This window comes from Varroa destructor, unplaced genomic scaffold, assembly GCF_002443255.2.
Source record: "Varroa destructor unplaced genomic scaffold, Vdes_3.0 BEIS01000004.1, whole genome shotgun sequence".
Classification (NCBI taxonomy): domain Eukaryota; kingdom Metazoa; phylum Arthropoda; class Arachnida; order Mesostigmata; family Varroidae; genus Varroa; species Varroa destructor.
The window spans coordinates 31,649,178-31,672,968 of NW_019211457.1; the positions used below are offsets into that span (position 1 = coordinate 31,649,178).

Genomic DNA, 23,791 nt, shown 5'->3' on the forward strand with positions numbered 1-23,791 from the left:
TCAGGGGTATAGCCTCACTTTTCTCCAGTGCCACCCTTAGCTGATGATCCTTCATCCTGGTGTAATCATGTCCAAAGCGATGTTCGTCCTGTTCTTCGGCCTCGATTTCGCTCCCGCCGCCCCTAGCATCGCTGGGTCGTCCGCATATATTACGATCCCGCCTGGCAGCCAGGTATTGCTAGTACGTCATCGCACACCAAGTTCCACAACGTTGCGCCGAATATTGATTTTTGAAGGACTCCTTCTAAGATCTGCCTTTGTTCGCAGCCGATCTCATCCAATTTACTGTCATCCAGGCAGAATGAGATGATCCACCTTTGAAAGGGGGATATCCCTTTCTTTTCTGATGTCATCATGATTACCTGCCAGCCGGCTTTATTGATGGCATTTTCAACGTATAAGAGTAGGGTTAGGTTAAATTTATTCTCGCAAGGTTTTTCTGCTTGTTCTTGATGCGCCTTGCTAAGAACTTTTTGGAACGGTTTGGGTAGAGGTTTGCAAGGTCCACACTGGGTGTTCGATGGGGCCCTCCTTTCTTTCATTTCTTTCGCTAATCTGGCAGCGATTATATCTTTCATTATCTTCGCCGTCGTATTCAACGGGCCAGTCTGCCAATGGGCCGGTTTCGCCTCCCGATTCGGGAATCAGCACCAGTTTCGCCTCCTTATGGATCCTAAGAAAACGTTTTCCTCTGAGAGGCTGGGTTACCAGATCTCTGAACTAGTCAGCCAGTTCCGGCCATCTTTTGGCGAACAGTTTTATGCTTCAGAAGGCACTCCGTGTGGATCCAGTGCATTGCCTGTTGCCCGTCGTTACTTTGCGCTTTCAATTTCTTTCGCAGTAATTTCAGGGACATTCTCCGCGCCAATTCGAATCCGCATGATTCGCATAGCGGACTGTTTTAGTATGTTTTCAGCGTGATCAACCGGTTGGCGAGGGACTTTTATGCTTAGTTTCCTTGTAGCCAATTTACAGCAGAGTCTGAGGTTATTGGTTTCCACTTCCTTTGCTAGCTCTTTCCGTTTGACAGTTTTCTTACGCCTTCTCAGTATATGGGGTTTTCGGTGAGAAATTCTGGTTCTTCCGCCTGATTCCGAGCTCTAGCTAGTGCTCCTTGGTTTGCGATATGGTGTCTCTTCTGCCAATTGCTCGTTCTTGCATAGATCTTCGTCGGTCTGTATCTTAAGGACCACTCATGCCCGGCTCGGCGTCGGGTACTTGTCACATTTCTATATTGGGAGGGGCATTGCGCCTCACAATCGTTTGGTCGATAAAAGGTTGCTGATGTCTGCGGACGAGAAAGACTGCTGTCGCTTCTTCTTGGACGCCATTTTTCGAGTGCTTGGCCGCCATATTCTATTACTGCCACATTATGATCCCCCATCGGAATGACTCTTTTGAGGCTCTCCCTGCACGGTTTTACATTATCGGTTGATTCCGCTAGATGGTATTTACATTCATTTTTTCCTCGATTCGGCAGGACTTAGCGCCTGTATGCAGGTGCAATTTCCACTATGGGCTTCTGCCGGTATCGTTAATCTATTGCCACGGGCCGTCCATCACACACCGCTACCTCTGCGCTGTTGTCTGTTCGTCACTTTTTCTTGCTCGCTTGACATGCAAATATCTATGCTTAATCTCTGTGTGCTGCTTTGCAGAGCATATCACTAGCATCACAGCCTATTTAAGTTGATTTGAGGACGTTTAGACATAATTATAAATTGGTTCTTGCCATCTTTCTGCTTTTGAGATGGCCAACTGTTTTCATCAGCCACATTTGTTTTACGCAGATTCCTTTTTGCCCTCCTTGCGCCATTTTCCTCGCGGGTTGTGCGGGGGTGCACTCGTTTGGCACATCTTCGACTTTCAGTTATGGCGGTGCTGCGAAGGGGCTGGAAGGTGGACGGCTTTTTATTCGGACAGGATATTCTTTATTGCTTTAGCCCAAAAAAGTTGCAGCCCGAGCTTCCGCGGGTAGCTGAAGCCCTGGTATTTTCTGGCTGTTTGCCCTACAATGGCACAGTAAGTTCCGAACAGAGCAATTTGGGTTGGAGCACGTGTGCACGTACGTCAATGCGGCGTGCGCCAGCTCGCTAAAGACGGCCGCGAGGGTACGTTCCGTTCTACTGCATTGACAGCAAACCTGCGAATCCCCTGTTATACAAAGGTGAACAGGGACTTTCCTGGGCGGCAAGAACAGTCGATATCGCTACTTGTACTATCTCAACAACAAGATATACGCCAGGATGACGAGGGACCTCGTTATGTGGCCCTGTTCCCGACGCCCTTGATCGCTTCAAGGCTTAGAGGTTTGTACATAGTGCAATCAGGTCACACACGGACACGAGGAAATCGCGTGGCTAGATAGCGTTGCGTGAGATTGGATTCATTGGACACTAAAGAATACGGAATCAGGATATCTCACCGAACAAGCTGAGTTGTAATTGATTAAATATTATAGTTTATGCGAATAAATACACTTCGACGATTATATATGTGTAGAGCTCGTTCCTGCCAACGACAAAACTAAGAGAAACTACATGTTCCGAATTTCATGTCTGGCACTGTCGTTGGGCATTCCATCAGGCGACTGGCTCCCAGCACGAAACGAAATGTGTCGACACCCAGATTTGAACCTCGACGACTAAGTACCCTAAATATTAGCCAGCCAACACATTATCTATTACTACTAAGCTATCACGAGTACACGACTAAGTCAGTTCGCTTCGATATAAGTAAGCCTTATAATCAGTACAAGGACGATAACCTTTCACTCGTTAAGAACCCTTATTCATAGCATCGATGAAATCGAGTGGTTTGACACGTACCAAAGAAGACGAAGAGCACGGTGAGGTTTCGAACCGAAGGAAGACCATCTTCGCCTTTCATGAGAGCCTGACTTAGAATCCGCGGACTTGGCCGGTCCTCTCCAGCCAGCATGTACACGCCGTCCGCATACGACGATGGAGCCTTACGCACCAGCTGACTTTCTGTAAACGATCAAAAAAATAATTTAGAAGTTACTGGTATGTGAATATTTTATCAATAAATACTCTATTTGCGTTAGAATGTGATTTACATAAAACGGTGTATTTAAGATGGTACATTATGAGCACTGACAAAACATGTTCAATAAGTCCAGTTGTAGAAAAAAAGTCCAAACCGGGTAATAAGCCCCGATCTGCTGAGTTGTTTACTATATTCATTGACCAATGTACGCAAAGGTTTGCTAAGAAAATGGTCCATTTATTTGTTTCGTACGTGAAACGTTTACGTTTTAATCGTTTAAGCTTTTACGCGTGAAATTTTAGGGTAAATATTTAGTGTATCTAGTGTAGCATTGTGCACCAGGTCGATCCCAGCTTCGATAGGACTAAAACATGGCTAATCAGTAGGCACTCGGGGAGATTTTGATTAATAAAAACATCATAACATACAAAAGTAATTAAATATACTCGATGTATATACATACAACAAGTAAAGAAAGGATTGTCACAACGGCGTCTTTCAACGATGATGACTTTGGTGCGTTTTTGTTGTATGCCCACCATCTTGATGCTACCACATTGCCCGTCTTTAGGCAAGCCGTCAAATTTTGTCAAATTTGAAAAAGAATATTGCCCGAGTAGGAAAACAGATACAGTAAAACAATAGCTGGCACCGCTGTCTTTTTTTGCTTTGCGATAATTTATAATAATTAAAAACGTATAATTAAACAACTATACGGAGCCAAGCTATATTTCATGTTGTTCCCGCTTGGTAGAATGGCAGTTCACCAAAACAAGCACTATGGGTTTCATATGGGTAACATATATTATTGAATATTAGAAACAGACCATGTCACAGGCGTTTAGGCGGGCCAGTTATCCGTTGAACGCACCGTTGTAATACATGCATAGTATATGATCATGAGGTAGAAATCTATAGGATCAATACATGTTTACGTTTAGCGTCGAAACATTTAATGTCTACCACTTAGAGAAAGTAGTCTTTTTTTTCTTACTTACAAGACTACTTAAAGATTTTTCGATTATTCAGATACGGTATGCGTTTCCTATTTTTTAAGACCGTCGTTGTTAACGTTGGCCGTTTGTTCCCGCGTGTCCAATATGCGACACTTAAGCCAAGTTACCGGATTACCATGTCGACGTAAATAGATGTCGTGCGCGCCGGTATCCATCATCCTGTGTGGCGCGCTGTCAACGGCGCTGTAAAGAGGACAGTAGCAATGAAGTTCTAAGCGTTCGGTAAGGAAAGAGACCTTCTGAAGTATCTCCATTGGTGGAGAAATGTACAGGATAACACGGGAAACAGGGAGCCTCGCCCCTTGACATCACCTTTCAACATATTGTCGTCCAATACATTGACAACATGCGGTGGATGTACGTAATGCGAAGTTGGACGTTCGCATCCAATTCCATTGTATGGTGCTACATAGTATATGCGAGTTCGTTAAATATGTGTTGCGTTCTATCGCTAATATATATTTAAATTAACCTTAATAATTACGGCGCAATTGTCAATTCCGTGGATTTTTTAATCATGTCTATCGCAATACGTGCGTATTCACCGTAACGGAGACGAGATGCCACAGAGGCGCATGCTGCATAAGGAACAGTTGTCTGATCTACTAGTAGCGCAAATGCAGTCATTGGTTTCCTAAGATTTTTACAGAATAAGATAGACTTTACATGGCTGAAACGATAACATATGCCAATTAAGGGTTTTATCATTGAGCATATTGCCTTTTAATGAAGAAATATCGAAACAGCTGTTTTTGTGCCCCACAATGTCTCTAAAGTAAATTAAATAGGAAATAATGATTAAGCTGCTTTGTGACCGGTGTTAGCCACTGAATATCAATCGAAATTCAGCCAGTCGTTTAGTCAAATTTATATTACGCATAGCAGGCTCTGCTGAACGTGCCTCGGTTGAAGAGGTCCAAACTGCTAGCACACTACCAGTCATCATAACAGCTGTAACACTATCGGTTTTCTGGCCGCATCATTTCAATGCATATTTGCCCTTTCGTTCATTTATAACTAATTGACTATTGTAGGACGAAATGAACTCCTCCCTTCGACGGGAAGATCAGCAGCCACCAATGGCTTCGGCTCAATCCACCTCAGGCCGAATACCTACCTATTCGACACACTCGACTACACGCTGGCATAACTATTGCCTATCGACTGTGTAGCAATACATAACAGGTTCTATTTGATCGCGTCAACCATGAGAAATGATCTCACTCAGGTCACACAATCACACTCTGTAAAGCTTCTAAGAACTTTAAGATTCTGCCTTCGCCGCTTTACTCTGTTCCATCACCTTCACTAGAATGGTTGTCTACCCGTTTTTGCGCTCTCTACACACAATAGCGTATAATTCCAAACGTTATTCGAACTCCACAGACAACCAATTCAGTGCAAGATCAGTAGTGCTGCAACGTCTGCCCATTAGTACGCTCCCGTATTTTTTACTGCTATTGCTTGGTTTTCGGGGCGTATTATTATTATTGTTATGGTGCTCTCTTTCTAGTCTAGAAATCCACTCAATTCGTCTGGTTCGTCTTTCTATTGTTCGATGTATCCCTGTGCTTTGTCTGTTTTTCTCATTTCCTGCTGTTTTTTGTTTGCTCTTTCATTCGTTAATAGTAACAATTAAAAATGTTGGCCTGCCACGCCATGGTGGACGTTAACGCACCCAGAACACCGACGAAGTGCCAAACTAGTGGAGCCACCACTGCCAACTTTGCTTGTCTAGCTGGCTGTCCCGTATCCCCCCCCCCTCCCCCACGGAAAAAAGGCCTATTGGACAAGATTTGGAATCTTTTGTTCCTGAATGGTCCAGCCAGACTGCCGCTGCGGATGCCCGGAGCGGCTATGCTTTCCGGTTGTATCCTGCGCTTCCTACCACGGTAGCTGGAGCCGTAGTCTTATAGCCGCCTTCATTGGTACCAGGAGCCTCACTGCTCCAAGCTTCGCGCACGGTAGGGCAGGTGGCATTAGCATGATATTGCATTGGTGAACTCATTCACTGCACGTCCCTTACATTTCCCACATGTTTCCCGCAGACTTCTTCACTCCCTTAGCCGAACACTACTGTTGTTCTGTACTTGGCAGTAGACCCCAGTTCCCGTTGGGTTAATACCCATAGGGGAACATATCTGCAAAGAGGTACTACTTCCAATAGGTGAGGGGTAACAGTTTAGTTTTACTCCATCTCTGTCACCCCTCATCGGCGCGTCCCACTTACTCCGCGGCAGAGCAATGTGCTATTCGAGGCAAAATGCGCTGGCACTGTTTCCGGCTGAAATAGGTATGCAGTCAGGCGACTCCTTGTGAGTTCCACCAGTAGGTGGGAAGGTCGTTCATGTAGGTGGACAGCAGTTGATTTCGAAACCGAAAACGCCTTGTGCTCTACGTGGAACGTCATTGGCGTCGACTATGGACTACCGGCTGTGCTCTCTCGTCATACCGACTGCCAAACTCAACGGCGATTTGGGTGCTTCCATTGCGACTGTCAAAACGACTGCTTCCGTAGCGTCCTCTTAGCGGTTCTGATGGTGACTAATGTTTGCCTCGATATTTTTCTGAGAAAGTTCCAAAAACGCTTTCATGTGCTTAGCCTACTATATGAATATGAACGGATTAGCCTTAACCGCGTGGCTTAAGCAGAGCAAAAGGGCCGAGACCGTGATTATAAGCGTACTAGTACACAGTAAAGAGTATTATGTCATAGAATAATTGTCGCAGTTGCTATAACGGCGTAATTAAGGAGATGAAAGAGCATTTATTTGCTGGCCAGGTGAACTTGCATTGGGAAGCATCTTTAAAAAAACTTGTAGCAACGACAATTGCTTATAACACAGAGATGTTATAAATTCTGTGATGTTTACTTTCTGTGCCGCAAAAATAGGTCAATTGGTTCAGCACAGATGGCCATGGCCAACGCTGCAATCAGAATGTGCTTTCAAAGTTTTCGAATTATTTTCTGCGCCTATTTCTCTTGCGATCTGAAACACCGGCTAAGCTATAGCTTGTTTCAACTAACTAGCACGTTTCGTATAAAATCCACAGCGTTTGACGTGATTTATTATCAGTCAACATAGCGACGCTTTCTTTCAACATGTTCACCATTTCATGTTGATTGATGAAAGCCGAAACGGTAGAACAATACAGCTTTATCGAACTGGCGCACGTCAGAACACTTTCGTCGTCGTTGTTATAACACGGAGATGCATGGAAAAGCGTCACAATTTGTTACTATCCGTGAGTGGGTAAACGGTCAGGGACGCGGAGCGCGACGCCTGAACCAGACCAAGTCACCTTTACCGCCAGCGAAATCGAACGTAACAGAGGGCAGACGTTTGCTGACATTTGGCAGTCGCGCACCCGGCAGGAATTTTGCGATAGCTGGTATTATTTACGTTAGCATTCCCACCAGCGCCGTCCCGGCTATATCAGCTGATGCAATGGATGAACAGCAAGTATTTGGTTAGTAACAGTGGTGCCCCAACAGATTTATTAGAGGCCAAACCTGTGCAGTGTTGTTTAGACAGCTGCTTCTTGTTGATTGCATGATTTTGCCCGTTGTCCACATGCACGATTCGGTGTGTGCACGCACGCGTGTGTCCCTTCTTCTGCCAGTTACTCTGTCACAGGTGCCTACAAGAACCTTATAGCCAGCGGAGGTTCGCTGTTATTGTCGAACATTTATTCGTTGATACGGTTCTCGCGCGAGCACTTATGATAACAGTTGGAATCAGTAGATTAGTCAATCGACTTTAGACAGCGATCAATTCAATATGAATAGTCGTTAAAAAGGGAAAAGAGATACGCTAGCTATAGATAGAACTAGTTTCACCGGAGGGGCTAACACAAATGTTAGCTTATAAACCCTATACATATGGCTCATCAAAAAAAGCTTGTATTGTAAATTTGCCCCTAGTAAAGGTTTGCTTTTGTTTTCCGTAAGTGTGCCTGGCAGACAATATGTATATCGATAGACGATTTCAGAAAGATACTTAACTGACGCACTGACCACATTGAACCGGCAATGATCGAAACAAGCTGATTGTTTGTTGATAGTTGTTATCAGTGATTGTTCATTAGCTAATGGGGAACGAAAGCACAAGGACGATTATAGTACAATAGGTTAAGAACGACTGGTTTGTCTAATAGTGCCTGTTCTATGTGTGCTTTTATATACGGCGCTTGATATCTAGGTAGGTCCACGCCCACAGGCTATGAGCGCATGAGACTCTCTTCAAGATGGAACAAACTTGTGGCAAGCAATCATTAAAAGAATCCAAATGCTACCGTGCATTCGGTTAATTAAAGCGGGGCAAAAATCTTCTTTTTAGAGAAGTGCATCTATTAACAGCTGAATGAAGAAGAATTGCTAATTACCGTTATTAAAAGGATTTTGATCGTTAATTAATATGACAATGTTGAACACGAATGTTAGTTGGAAGGCAAGAATACGGCATCATTGAAGCAGCTCGGCGTGCACTGTCTCAGCGTGACCTGATTATGGTTAAAGCTATAGAGGTTCAAAGAAGTGCATGTAACTCCCGTTGCGTTCGCTCATGTTGGTGGGCATTAGAAGATTAAATACGTTTAGCGAATGTATACTTCGTTCTGCTGTACGTACCGTTCGACGCTGTTCTTTGTCGTTTGCCCATTAGACAACCCGGGCCAGTTTCAAACCCATGCCAAACTGTGGGCTTGCTTAGTAAATGCTCATCGAATGCGTTCTGAGCGGCGAGGCGTAACCTAGCCATACGTAGTTATCAGCCATGATTCTCACTCACTTCATTCTGACGCTGGCCCGCCGCCGTTGCTACTAGCCGTTACTGACGCCAACAGCAACAAAAGCTAGTCATGACAACAACAATCTAGGCAAGTAGACTGTCTCTTTTGGTAAACGGACGTGATTAAAATTCATTGGCAAAAACTGCCCCTGGACTATCGACTTCAAGCGAAGCCGTCAACAACAACGGGGCCGCGAAACGATGGTCTCGTCGTTATCAACTTTATTGTTTTTGGAGACACACTTCGGCGTATCAGTTATTTTCTACCCGTTTTTGTTGTCGAGTCGAGGTCGACAGAAGACGTCCATCGACAGCATTAGGATACTAGTAAAAACTGTTTCAAACAAAAAAACCTAGAGAAGAACCAACAACAAGACCATGAATTGTGACCATCAAGGAAGGACTCTGTGAAATGAAAGTCCGCAAAGCTGATGAATGTGTTTCGTTCAGTAATTTAGAAGGACGTGAAGTATGTACGCCGGTTTCGGTTTTTTAATATCCTATTCAATATCCTAGAACTTGAACCTTTTCGGCTTTGGTCAGCGGCCCCGACGGGCAATAAACACTCGACTAATTTCCTAATGTGCTCGTACCAAACTCTGCATGGCAACACGCCGGACTTAGATTGAAGTCCAATTTCAGTCACCCTGTAATAATCAGTTCGGACGTGTGTATATATGGGTGTGTATAAGCACACATATTTTGCGTATGTAACGAAAACTAATGTTGAGATAATTCGTCCTAGCGTATTGTAATAACTGCCTCAGGTCGTAACCGTTTCTATATTGAGAACACTGGCTATACTATCGTAACGTACAACGACCATCTCACGTCGTCCGTTTATAGTATAAAGATAGGCGATCCAACAACAGGAACTGCGATGCCATTGTAGTCAATTTAGACGCCTTTCATGGAAGTTGTTGCGCTAATAAAGACCAGCGCAAAAAATAATCGTTAACCCATTGTCATTTACTTAGTCCAGTTCGAGCAATCATATTAGAGTCGTCATCATCCGCGTCTCGATGAGACTAGTCTCAGCTCGGCGGTACACTGATTGAGGGAGTCGCTGTTGTTTTGATCCCCTCACTCTGATCACCATACGCGTACACACACAGATACGTACATAATAGTAGATAGATAATTTATCCGATTTTTAGTGAAAAAAAAAAGGCAAAAAAAGATGATCCTGATACCAAGTAGCCCATGGAGACTGAGTCCACGTAAATGCGCCTGGATAAACCAAATCGAGTATTCGCGGAGATCATTGCTAATCAAATACTGTCGCTGATCACACAGTGGTCTGCGGTTAACTCTGCTGTGCCCTGTAAAGTCGATTTTCTGTGCGCTGTCGTAGAAATTTCACATTACCACTTCAGGTTCGGGCAGAACTTTGTAACTTGTCTTGACGCTACGGAAACGGGAGGCGATTTAGGACAAGCATGGACGAATAATATGATCTCGTTACTATCAAGATTGCTGCAACACACTATTTCGACTAGAACTACCTTTCTAACGTAGAATCCTAGCTTATTTCTTATCATATATACGGGACAAAGATAAAATATTATAGCTGACGGATTGCGGTCAGATTACTTGCATTGGCAGGCGTCGTTGTTACAAGTGTAGTAAGCGCAGACACGAATATCCGGAGATATGCTTAAGCATTCTGGCCTTGGCAGCCAAAGCTCAAACCAATCTGAGGTTTTCGAAGCCGATACGGCTACCGTTTCCTGCTGATTTTCCCGTCCGGTAGCGGATGAGCTGTAATATTCTCGCCGTTGCTTACTATTTAAATCCGAGGTCTTAGACCTCAGTGCCTCGATTGGATTCCCTCCGAGGAGTTGTTAGCAAGACGACCACTGTGTTAACAGCTACGACGTCGCGTCGAGTCACCCATTCATTTAAAACTGTGTTTGTACGTGCGGTCATCTATGGGTGCTCCAATAGGATGGCGCTCACGGAAAGGAGTAGAGAGTGAAAAAATATTTACCATACTGTAATTATTAACGTATTACGCCACCTGTATTCTATAGTTATAGCGATCGCTGCAAACTAAGAAAGCAACAGGCACATTCGGACAACTCAGCAATGCCAAAAAAAGGCCGCGAAAATGGACCAAGAGAACCATTCGGACAGAAAAAAATGTGCGGCTTATTGAATCGAGTGGCCAAGGCGTCGATTACCAGGTGGTAAGTCAAAAGGTAGCGAAAGCTTTCCGCGTCGTCACAGCGGCCTTAGGTAAATGTATCTACGTGTATAGATGTTAGAGCCGCTCACTGCAAATCCGTTGGATCGGCCGATCATCAGCTCACGTCATCAGGATTTGCCGTTCCGGTGCAAACGGATCCATTCGTTCTTAGGCTGTTTCAGGCAAATAGTGGGGACTACATTGCATTAATAAAGGCCACTGTGTCCTTCCTTGGCCAGTACATTCTTCCTGTACACATACACGTACACACCCATCTCGTGAAACCTTTGGTAGTCAAGGCTGGTTTGACTTCGCAGGCGTTGCTGATTACCGGTTTACTCGTTGCTCTTTAGATTGTTTTGTTTTTAAATTGCCCATTGACCTACAGTGGAACCTACGATGACATGCTGCGAACTCTGTAATGCTTCCTAGTCTCATGGAAGCCATTATAATGGCCTCTGCATTAATATTCTTGTGAAAATTGCTATACTATGGACAGTGTGACAGATTAGCGGTAACGTCTCTACCATATCGTGAGTAAAAACCCTTCGTGTCGGCACGCACAGATGGCGTCAGCGTCGGGACCACTGTCTCCAGTCGCGATCGGACCCAGGACAGGAAAATGGAGAAGTGGTTTATTCCACACACAAACAATCTTCCTTCCCCTTGAACGCTGAAGTAACCAAGCTAGCTGAGCTAACAACGACAAAAAAAAAAAGCAATCGCAATAGTCCTTCGTTGTTATTCACTGTTGCTGAAACCGTGGATACAATACAAGCATGGGAAAACGACGAAAAAAACACTTGTGTTTTTTGCAAAACACGATTACCAAGAGGCAGCCCAACGGTACGAAGCTGTATCCACATGGACGGAAATATTCTCTTCACTGATCAAGAGGAGATTGTCGGAACAAAATGTAAGGCCAAAGACATAAGACATTGATTCGCCACAAGTCAGGGTTATCAACCATAATGAATTGTGGTAAACAGAAAAACATCGAAAGTTACGCAGTGTTTATCTATGCTGATAACGCACCAGCATACATTTATATTCTAATAGAGAGAAAATATCAAACAGGTTTTATCATTGTTCGTCGAACATACTTTTATTAGAAAGACGAAAGTAATTCTCAGTAGGTCCAGCCGCTCTCTCCTCAGTATGTACCATTTCTGATCTGGTCAACTCCTGATACAAACACACTTGCTTGCCATAAATGCAAAAAATACAATACGGGAGCCTGATCTTCACAGATAGGACTAGGCCTACTGTTATATTAGGGTGAATGACAGCAACGCATACCTCTTCCCGATAGCCTTATATTTCTCTTTGGCATCCATCTGTCCGCAACGACCGACCTTGCCGTTCCGTTTTCTTTCTCAATCTAGCCATGTTTTTCCTCTATAATACATGAAAACTTTATAACAGACAAATAGAGGAGCAATAGAGACGTGCGCCCGGCGTCCGCTCCGAACGTGACCGTAGCTGAAGCAAATACGTCTGCTGGGCTTGTCGTTGTTGTTGATCGTACTTCTGATCCTCCTGCTTTTAGTGGTAGCGCAAGTGCTGATCAACAGCCTGAGCTTTATACGAACTCAATAATAACATGTTCATCTTTTACCTATAACATATGGTGCGATGCGAACCTATTCGGGCCGATGTGGAATTTCGTAAAAGACTGAACGTATTCCGGCCCCGTATCGTGTATACTAATTTCAATCAAATTTACATCGAATTAGTGTACATTAAACACACTGCCGTAGATCTTTTCCTACTTCTAGAGGCTACTTTAAACCGCTAGAAAGCAACGATCTTATATCTGTCATTACTTTTGCAGAAAATAGCTTACACAAAAAACAAGTTTTTTTTTTAGTCTGTGTGTGAAGGCAGCAGGGTTCATCGGTCCATGGGCACTGCCACTGTAACACACTCCTTTAGCAGCCACATGCCTCTGAGGGCAGTATGATAAGTACGTTGTGTATTTGAAACAATTTGTGTCGAGGGCGCGAAAGCACCATAAATTATTCCATCTTGTCTGGCAGTCTAATAGAGTATCAAGCAAGCTCAGGGGTGCACTCATGTATAGGTGCGCGGAGCTTGAGGCGGGTCCTGCACTCGAGTGCGCTGTACGATTTTGCGACTCACGGAGATACTTTCTGAATAGGCAACAACAAGAGCAGCAACAACGACGACAACAACAACAACAACAACACTAGCAACAAAAACAATGGGCGGAGGCCTACGGAGTGGGCCTTATGGAGGTTAAACAAGCATTTTGGAACTCAATCAAATACTACTACTGTTGCTGTTGCTAGCACCACCACTCATGAATTTCTAACATAAAAATGTATTCAAATAGTTATGTGCCTACTCATCGGCCGGACGTTACGGACGTCCAAACGGAGCCTTCGTGAAGCAATTAGAGAAATATATAAAGATTGCCTAAATTCGTTCTGTGTTGAAGTGGCGCTCATTACTTCTGTATTGTGGATAAGAGTCTTCAAACCTGTCGCATTTTTTCTATCCAGCCAGATAAACAAGTTCAGAGATTTTATGTAGTAAGACATAGCTTGTGAAACTATTTATTAACGTGCGACAAGGAAAGCTGTGCAGAGGTTATATACGAAGCTCAGTATCAAGAAATCGATTAAATTACTTGGGCTTTAGCCAAATTCCACCAATTTCAAAGGTTTCTTGGACAGTTCGCCACTCCTACGTTACGGTGCGATTTATCACTTATCGATACGAGATGATTACTAGACATCCAAAATTATAAAGACAAACTCTGACTGCAAGAAAACGGCCTGCCCAGCCGGACGGAAATTTATATTAGAACTTCAGGCCTTTAAGCCTTCAGCGTGTCCGCTCGGTGTTCTATCCGCTTGATGTGGAGGCAGTCAAAGATGGCCAAATTAGTGTGGTTAGGCATAACTTCGCTTGCATTTTATTCCTAACGATCAGTGTATAGATGCAGCTAGATCAAAATTAGAAAGATGTCCTCATACCGTTTGATGAAGTAAGCCAGGAACAAATGAAGCGTATGTCATTTGGTACAGCATATTTGTTTACATGGATTCATAAAGATATGCATCTGCTGCAGAAAGCAGCAGCTGGACCTATTAGAGCATTCAATATTGCTCTGTTGTTTTTCCAACGTTTCTATCTATTCGCACGACGGATGCGCACGTCTCGTACGAAGCAGGATCAACTAGTTGGAGAAACACTCACCGACAGCTCCCCAATCCTGATGAGCAAGGTTATTGTACCAGCCGTCATAACGCTGTTTCTCCGCGTGAACATGCCGAGCAGGCGGATACTGTTTCACTGTAAAAATAGAAAAGTCACAAAAGAACATTATACACGTAGCTATAGTTGATTAGATACTACAGCAACTAGTAGAGCATTCTAAGCCTAGCAGCTATTGGCTAGCTAACTCAACTAGAACCATATATACTATGATCATGATTATGAGCTAAGGATAGTGCGTACAAAGCAGAGAAATCGTTAAAAAAAAAGTTATCATTGATCCATGTAGAGTCTGTGCGTATACGTTCTAGCTGAGTAAAACAAAAAAAAACATTGGTTTTAACTAGGTACACCAGCCATATAAAAGCTGTTTAGTAGATCTTACGATACGCCTATGCAATACAGGCTTGTATATTTAAAAAAATTCTGTATAGAAAAGTATTATAGTATGAGGAAGATTAGAAATTCTTGTTACCTCCAATATATACATATCTATAGGGCGCGGTTTGTGCTGGAGATGTCATTGTCGGTACGAAGAGTTTCAAACAAACAAAACTTACTTAGACAACTGAATCGGGAATTGATATTCTCAGTTTTTAATCTCCTAATGGCCATTTTTAAATGGCCACTAGTTTATGTACTAGTGATCCAGGTGTGTCAAAAATTACTTCTTGTGATATTTCAGTGAATTTTTTAACCTTTCGTAGTATCTAAGCCCTATGGAGGATCTTCCGGTTTGCGCCATGGAGATCTTCTTCAGCTAAAAAATCGACGAGAGGTACTCCATTGACTTCAGGCAAAAAATTAAGTTTTTAGTCTTAGTGAGGATTCGTTCATCGCGAAGATGTCACATAATAGCCGATTTTCGCTGAAAGTGCAAAAACGACGCACGATTTCTAGCCATAATAGGCTTATTACTTTGTTGCAGAGATAGCTGGTTCTACTTTAATAGAAAATCTGGCAAATGAAGGCATGCGCGCAAATACCTTATATATATAGTATGGCCCTGCGTATGTATGTACATACGCAGGGCCATACTGTAGTCAGTGGGTGATTCACAAGTGAAATATATACATTGTATTGTATGTATATATCATTTTGCGATATACTCACTGACCGCAGTGTAGCTGCGCATGAGTATATCTGAACTTATGCGTAAAAAATTGAAAACCTTTTGTTTACGCACAAACTATTTCCTACGTGCGCTTTCAACATTCCATGTTTGTGTCTACTTAGATCTGTTGAATACGCCTGCTGGCCCTGGGTCAGTAGTTGGTTCCACCGTGGCCACTTTGTATCCACGCCGTTGCTGCCCCATTTCTTATTGACGATTGTTGAAAACATAAATGTACATTATGCCTACAATGTATTAGAGGAGGGTTGTCTGAAGTGTTATCTTCTTTATCACAAGGGTACACGTGCTGCTTCTGCTAGTATCCAACGCAGTTGCTATATCGAGCGCTACAAGCACCATTCTATTTGGCAGTAATCACATGACAGAGTGTTTGTTCATCCTCATCGGGTCGTGGCTATTGCGATTCTTCTTACTTCGGCTACCAGCGAAAACTTGAAGCTCATGTCGATAAAGTTACATGGCTTTGTTGCGTCGGGAACAAGTCCGTTCAAGCGAGAAAAAACTGTCAGGCTGCTTATATGGGATGCTAACGTAACGATTTTATCAGGTGATAACAACGAAAACAGGGGAAAAGGAAGAGTATTAAATTGCTTGACACTGAACATTGACAAGGGAGCCAAGAAAATGTATCGTGCTGTCTTCGCGATGGCCTAGCGAGTAACATCGCGGTCTAGGTTCGAATCCGGACGTAAACACGTCTTGATTTCTGTTGGCAAAAGTCAGCCATCTGATGGAGTACTGATGGTACTGGATGTCAAAGTCAACATCTAGAGATGTGTTGAGCCGGACGAGAGATATGGCAAAGAAAATGGAGAAATATGCTGCGATAATACATAAATACACCCTGATACAGAGTAGATAAAGGGTCTTAATAAACGGTCCAAATGAATTTCATTGACTTATTAAAAGCTACTGAAATTGTACTAATATAAGGGATGAATACGCTTCTCTAAATCATACAAAGTCCGTCATACAAAGATGAATTCTGGGTTGTTTAATTACCTTGAGCGGTCAGCGTAATGCAGTATTTAACATCATGCAAGTTGGCTTTTCATTCATGCGTGCCTACAAGACGAAGCGGATGGGTTCGCCAAACAGGTCACATAAAATGAACAAATTATGATCTACCAAGTTCATGTCAGTTTTTAAGGATTAACAAGGTACACAATCAGGCAGAACTGCCGAAACGATCAGATAGAAGAGGCAGCTGTACAATAAATACACATAATCCTTCCACTATAATCCAAAATATAAAACAACTTGAAGATAGTTCTAAATCCGCTGTCACCTTTGATATCAACACATATCTGCAATTTAAAAGGTTTGTCTGGGAACGCAATGGCCTGGCCAGTTTGAAATTACGTTTTTTACGTTAGGTCAGTAGCAAAGGATAACCATTTGGCGTTCATTTTCATGACACCCGCAGCGGTGATTTACTAGAATCAGATTTTTTTCTCAGAATACGATTGGTTAAACAAACGTTTTTCCAACGTGACATTGTCTGCGGACGCAAGTAGTTAAGGGTCCACGTACAATCAACGTGAACTTATCACTCAAGTAACAGCGATAGAGTCAACGTATGCGATGCCAATGTACGCGGCGAAACTATAATTATCAGTGGGTTTTTCTAATGTAACTTGCTGAACCATCAGTACTTGGCAGGGGAAACTTAGCGCCGACAAAAGGTGAGCCTTTATCTTACTGTTCATTTGGGTAGGTGACGAACTTCTTGCAGCATTCTGATAATGGTAATCATTTAGATGTTTAGACGAGCGAATCCTTTTTCTCATTTTCACACAGAAAAAGTTTTATACCTCAAAAGCTTTTGCATGGTCTCACTTCTAGCTAATTACTAACTATTACCGCTCTCGTTATCTTTCTTTACAAGTCCACTAAACGCGCTCGTTCAAATGATAAGCTATGCATAAACGGAGAATTTCAGGAAATTTCATAATTTATATTGCCTTCCAGTGTTGCGCGTTTTCAGGCCGGATTGCTGAATGGCCATAAGTAGAAAGCCTTCTCGAGTTTCCGTCGTCGAGGAACCGCAATCCAATTGGCAGTGTTTCCAGTTAATTTCCAAATGGATAAGCATGAAATAAAGCGCAAAGCTTTATTTCATGCCTATCCATTGGGGTGTCCTAATAAATAATTGCAAATATCTTGCACATGCAATTAAACCGTTTTACACAGGCACATGTCGGGACGCTATTTTTTTGAATAGGCCACTGCAGGTAGCTAGAAACATTAAGTGTATTGTTGCTCAGTCAACCAATACGTTTTTGTTCTATTTAGAAGTTCCGGCGTCGTTACAGCGTTGCGCATGACGTTTATTCCGGTTGTGACGGAACAGCAAAATTCAATTTCTGTTGTTTATTCGCTGCGGGCGATACGGTCCGCTTCGATAATTTCGCTGCTAAGTCCTTGAGTTGATCCTACGCCGATACGATAAGTGGATTCACGCAGATCCGTCTAAAGCGTCGTGGTGAGTAACCGGTTTTAAAAAATCTCGCGTTATAATACCCATATGGTCTTGTCGCTATGTGGTCTGTTTAGACAATATTTTGTCTATTCGAAGGGATGGTATCTACGGCCCTTGCGTCTATGATTTTGCTTCGCCTCTGTCTACAACGGAGTAGAAAAATTGATCCCATTGGGACTAAGCGGGTAAGACAAAAGCCCAGCTGGCCCCTGGCAATGTTTCATAATACCGTCATATAAGGATTTCACACACAGTGCCTACGTAGCTCAGTAGAATGAGCTGGACGTTTTTATCTTGAAGGAGAAAGACCTACCTTGGCCGCGGGACGGTCGTTTACTTCCGCTTGTTGCCCGACAGTGCACTCACCCATAGTTTGCTTCGAAAAACCTTACTAGTCTTTTGGCCCACTGATCTTTCCTACTATTGGACACGAACAACGCGTCGACAGTTGCTAGACTGGTAATTCGAATAAAACAAGATCCACGTGTGTTACATTATGGCAATATTACGTACTAAGACATGGTTAACAATGGCGATGAAATTAGAGCTTATCCAAAATTTATCCTGAATAGTCGAAGCTCGTACGACGCATAGGTGATCGGATATTGAAACGATCGTGAGTGAAAGCGACATTTCTCCACACCTTCTACATGGTGAACACTTTGAGCTATCCGTTCGTTAGTAAACGCGAATCCTGTCAGCTGGATATAATATTCCATTCGTCCCGTTCCCACAGTGCTTTCCAGCACTTTTGAAAAGTTTATGCAGATTTTCTCAGAACCTATAGCGACCCGGCTTTTTACCTAGGAGCCGAGCTTTTCCGTGCCGTTTACGCACTGGATTCCATGAGCTCGTAAAGAAGACGACCATAAGTATAGAAGAGGATTGTTGCTTTGAAGATCCTTCAGGGACTGCAGAGCCTATTGGGTTTGCTGGCTGTTTTGCGGATGCGATGGTGAGAAGCGGCCCTTTCTCGATTAAAGGCAAAAAAAATAAAGCAAAAAGTAACTTGCCCTCAGAAGGTTGTGTGTCAATAATCTCAGTGAGCTCCTATCATAATATACAAAACGGAAGAACCTCACAGGTTCAGAGAACAACACGATCTCCTGTACATCCCTATTTCTCTCATGAACTAATCAAAGTAAACCACTATTCATTTATGTTGCAGTTTAGTAATCGACATCATTGACACGACAAAATCATATAGCTATCATCAAATATCTTCTATTCATCAGCGTTTCCTAGCAATCTTACTACCAAACAACCTATTAAATTGACCTTATAGGTGTAATTTGCTCTTCAATAACACGTCATGGTGTTGGTCGGGGTGTTGAGCTTCTCGCTTTGAGTCAGTTCTACTCTCCAGCTTTTCATGCTACGATAAATAGGCAAGAATAGAAGAAAAAATATCTTCGACCTTACGACTTACGAAGCAATTTATGGCAACAGAGATACGACCGACTGTTGGACGAGGCCGAACAAGACGTGACATTGAGACGAGACGTCAAAAAGCCTATAACATTTTTATTACTATGTTGATGTGTGTCGCCTATGTGCCGCAGGCCCTAAGGAGAGCGGGAAGATTCGCTTCCCATCTACACCTAGAATTCGATAGCCAACTTCGCTAGAATTGCCCTTGGCCGTACGATACTGTAGTCATTCAGCGTCAACCAGTTCTACCGATTAAAAAAGATGACCGTGTTAAGTAGATAGGAGAATAAGATGGGCGTGATGATGCTACATATAGTACACAGACACTGAAGAAGAACCCCGAGGTAGAACTAACTCGTCTACCACAAAGAACAATGTTACACAATCAAAGACTAATTATTCACAAAAAATTAACTAGATCAATCCCACCTACGCTATGTTACTTAGGCTGTGAATCCGTTTAATATATATGTTTAAATGTTTTCGCTTAAACATTTCACGGAGTTCGATTCTGTCCCATTACTGTTCTACTAGGGACTAACATTAGCAATATTCCAAATAGGGTTTTTGTTCATTTTCATGTACGACGTGTCCTTTTGCTCTACCTTCTAACGAGCAGCATTTACCGCATTCGAGTTAGTCGACTGACCAGTAACTAGCTTCCAATGGTTATAATTATCACCCTGTCCCTTAAAATCCTTCCAGTGACCTTCTCTAGCAAAATGTGATTGCATTGCCAAGAGGTTATGACGCCCGTAAAAGAGTGCTGTTGATTGTTATCAAGAATCGGCTCCGTTGAGAAACTGCGGACTTTGCCCACAAGAATTCCCAGAACCAAAAAAGCGCGGATGCAAATGGAGAGTTCTACTAAATAAACGTTTTACGTCTGCTACTGGCTTCATAGCGCTGGCTCCCAGCACGGAACGAATCGAAACTATAACTTAGAGACCCAACTACATCAGCTACAATTGGCCAGTCGCCTAACCCAGCCAGCAAAATTAGGCCGTCTTTTCTCTTCAAGCTCCTTCAAGCTTTGTTCACACCTAGCAGACGCATTTCCTGCTCTTTTTCATTCGCTATCCGCCTTTCAGTGTGAATTCGGCAGTGGAAATACTGTCTTAATATCTACACCGTTTTCTGTGTCGTTATGTCAGCCCAATTTCTGCCTGTCTATTCTGCTACTCAAAAATAATATATGAAACATTTACACTCGTCTCCAAATACGACCAATTTTCAGTCAATTTTATTTCAGGTTACCGCGCTGTCAAAGGTGCACTCTGTTATAGTTTATATAACGCCTGTAGGATCGACACGAAAGGCCGAGTCGGTCTGTGCTACCGGTCAAACGATGCCTGTAAACGTCGGGTAGGGCACCTTGAAGCAAGGACTACGAAAGTAAAACAAAAAAGCGCGAAGTTCTCCCTTCGCTATCCCGTTCGTCGATATTGGCGCAACCGTACCGTTATCTGTTTTAATCGTCGTACCGATGCTCCTGCAGCCGACAATTGTTTGTTGGTACTCTTGTGCGATAGGATCAAACATTGCAGAGGTGTTCACAGCAGGCGGCGCCGAACAGCGTGGATAGGGCACCGCTATTTTGTTAAAGGGCGCTGATCACCGCCACCGTCATCGCTGCCACCCCCCGCGCCAAACGCGTTATTTACTGCTACAGGTGTGTTTGCCTTGAACTTGATTTGTTGACGTAGCATCAGCGACGCGGTGGTCACTATGGCCAATGGGTGAAGTCAGGGGGTCATAGCGATGACACGCTCATAAGATAACCTAAACCAGTGATGCAATGAACGTGCAGTTTCAGACCTAAAACTTGAAACATTTATTTAGATCATTCCAGGAAAATACAGAACGGGAATAAGCTACACGGTACTGAAAAATATGATGAAGCGTCTACGTTGATGCAGAAATCGTTAGGTCGAAACTCTCCAAGCACGTTAAACGTAGGACTGTGATGTTTCTTCTGGTGAATTTCAGCGCTGATAGTTGATTTCAGCTTATTTAGTTCTTGTCTATGACACAATTTATTTTACTTTGGTGCTTGAAATACAACAATGAAACTCAGCACTCGTAGAACTGTTCTATCTTCAGAAGCGTCTATAACGTAAACCGGCACTATGGTGTACTAATCGCCATCGTCTAATTAAGAAACCACGTACTGCTTTACTTTCGTACTAAAATATTGCCTATACACATATATCCTCTCCCTGTGCTTGTCTTTACAGCCACCACTCACACATAATTACATCAAATATCATCTGGATATACATTTGTCACAGATTAGACCGTATATATACACGTTGCTTGCGCCATATAAATTATATGCTATTCAATTTGTAAAAGACGACACTGACACACCCACTTTAACGCCAATAACATTTGTCTCGGCCATTATCAAAATGCCAACAATAGCAGAAATAACAAAAAAAAAAAACTAATTCTAGCATCAATCGACTTTTGACAGAAGTGCACAATATTACACAACATTAATTTATATATGTTACTAATGATGTTCCGTCATGGACTGTCTTATCTACAGAACGGAAAACGGAATTGGGTTTACGGTCTTCGTCAGAGTTGGCACTATCGAGTCAGTGTTGGCATATAGGCCCAGGTAAAAAAAGGACGAGCAAATAATCATCATCATCATTCTTATTCAATGTGTTTATTATGCTATAATGGCAGTCTCCATTTATCATGTAAACGCTTCGAGTGGCCACCTTTATTTTTAGGGCTGATTAGCAACGCTTAGATACAGCAATCATTTGGTCGCATTGTCGCTTGTCGCGAGTGATCTCTTCAAACGCGTTTGATATGTAGATATTCGCCTTGCCGATGGTAGATCGTTGTCGTTCATAGCATCTTAAATGAGGGAGCCTGCCTGAGTGAAATCTCGAAACAGTCGAAGCCTATCGAACCGCAGACATGGCCTATCACCCGAGGCGAATAGGCCAATCGGTCATACGTATTTATACGAGAGTGGACAGTGAATGGCGTGACGCCGTCATTGTAAATAACTAAACGCATTGTAATGACTATTTTCTGTAAACTTTTTCCGTTTAGACACCCGTTAACTTAGATTTTTAACTATTATTTCAAGTGTTAACCGACTTCCACTTTTCCCTGCTCCTGTGTGTATTCATAGTGCTACATATATATATGATAAAACGAGAGATGTCTGAGTTCACATGATGACACCGTCCACCACTGTTGACCAAGCTGCATTTTGTTTTCAAAGAGAAATGCAATGTTATACCCGTGCCGCCCAAAAGTGCTCAGGTATTCGAAGATGAGGCTCTTATGTGGTGTGCGAAAGCTAGTTATGCCTCTCTATGTCCCGTAGCTTCACGCCCGATATCGCCGGCCAACACTTCATCAGACGCTGGCTTCGAGCCCAAAACGAGGTGTATATACGCCCGGACGCAGATCTAGATCGCAACGTGTCCCTAAAATAGCAGGCGTTATACACATTGCTCATTAAGCTATCACCAAGATAAGCTTTATGTACCTGTAAAGTCATAACCGAACTACAGTAATTGGAGTACCCAAGTGAAGGCCCAGTTCGAGGTAAAGAAGAGCCCGTTGCACAAAGAGACAAACATTTTTCCAGCGCTTGCTGTAAACATAGAACAACACGATAAATTCGAGCAAGTCATTAATAGCAACCTAGCACCGTTACCACTAAATGGATAAATAATTTGTTCCTAATATATTTTTATTGTTTTTTTGGTGTTTTAATGCAACTTGTTATGTCGGAGAAAAACAAAGGGTGTTCCGTTCTCGAAACTGGCCCCGCCACACTATAAGAGACGTGTTCCTTTTGACTGAGTTGCTAATCGATATAAACAACCGTGATGCTTATCACGTCGTCGTTGACATCGCTGACAACCGATAGAAAAGCCGTTTAAGTAAGGGTAATTGTTGCTTATGACTGTGCGACTTTGTACATGATGGTACAGCATTGACTGAAAATCTGTGACTCGGAGCGGTACTTCGAAGACAGCCCGTCAAGAACCTCTACAGTTGACCGGCATAATGCAACTAGATGTGCGTGAACGTTTCTCCACCGTCAAGCGTGATTTATTACGTAGTTATACCTTTCTAACCGCTATCACAAAAAAATTGGCTTCGTAGCAGTAAATTATTTGGTGGAAGCACACTTTGACATGTTTCTATGCCGAAGTCATCGATACGCGGTTACTGTCTGGTACGGGAATCAAACTGCTCGTTCTCTAAGCAGGCTATATTCAGCGCAGCAGTAGTCAGCATCCGACAATGACGATAACAGCCATTGTTTTCGGTGCGTTGTCGATTGTGATTTATGTACATTGTTTTAACTATTGAATTCGACATTGAAATTACCGACATTTTATCAGAACGTTTCATATACGCTACTTGCAATTTCTAATGTACACTCATTCTTAGATCTTGGATTACTCCCACATCGAGGCGTACATCATGCGACAGATATTACGCCTGTCGGAA

At 42.9% G+C, this 23,791-nt stretch overlaps 1 protein-coding gene across 2 annotated transcripts in view; it reads right to left on the reverse strand.

Annotated features, from left to right (window-relative positions):
- Positions 1-14,370, reverse strand: part of Duox (dual oxidase) — a 61,411-nt gene extending 47,041 nt beyond the window's left edge. For both annotated transcript variants that reach the window (XM_022801965.2, XM_022801968.2), the window contains exons 1-2: positions 14,229-14,370; positions 2,829-2,990 (exon numbers count right to left, since the gene is read on the reverse strand). In XM_022801965.2, the coding sequence (XP_022657700.2) occupies positions 2,829-2,990; positions 14,229-14,355 (289 nt within the window). In that variant the 5' untranslated portion in view covers positions 14,356-14,370. The remainder of the gene's footprint in view (positions 1-2,828; positions 2,991-14,228) is intronic.
- Positions 14,371-23,791: the final 9,421 nt, after the last annotated feature.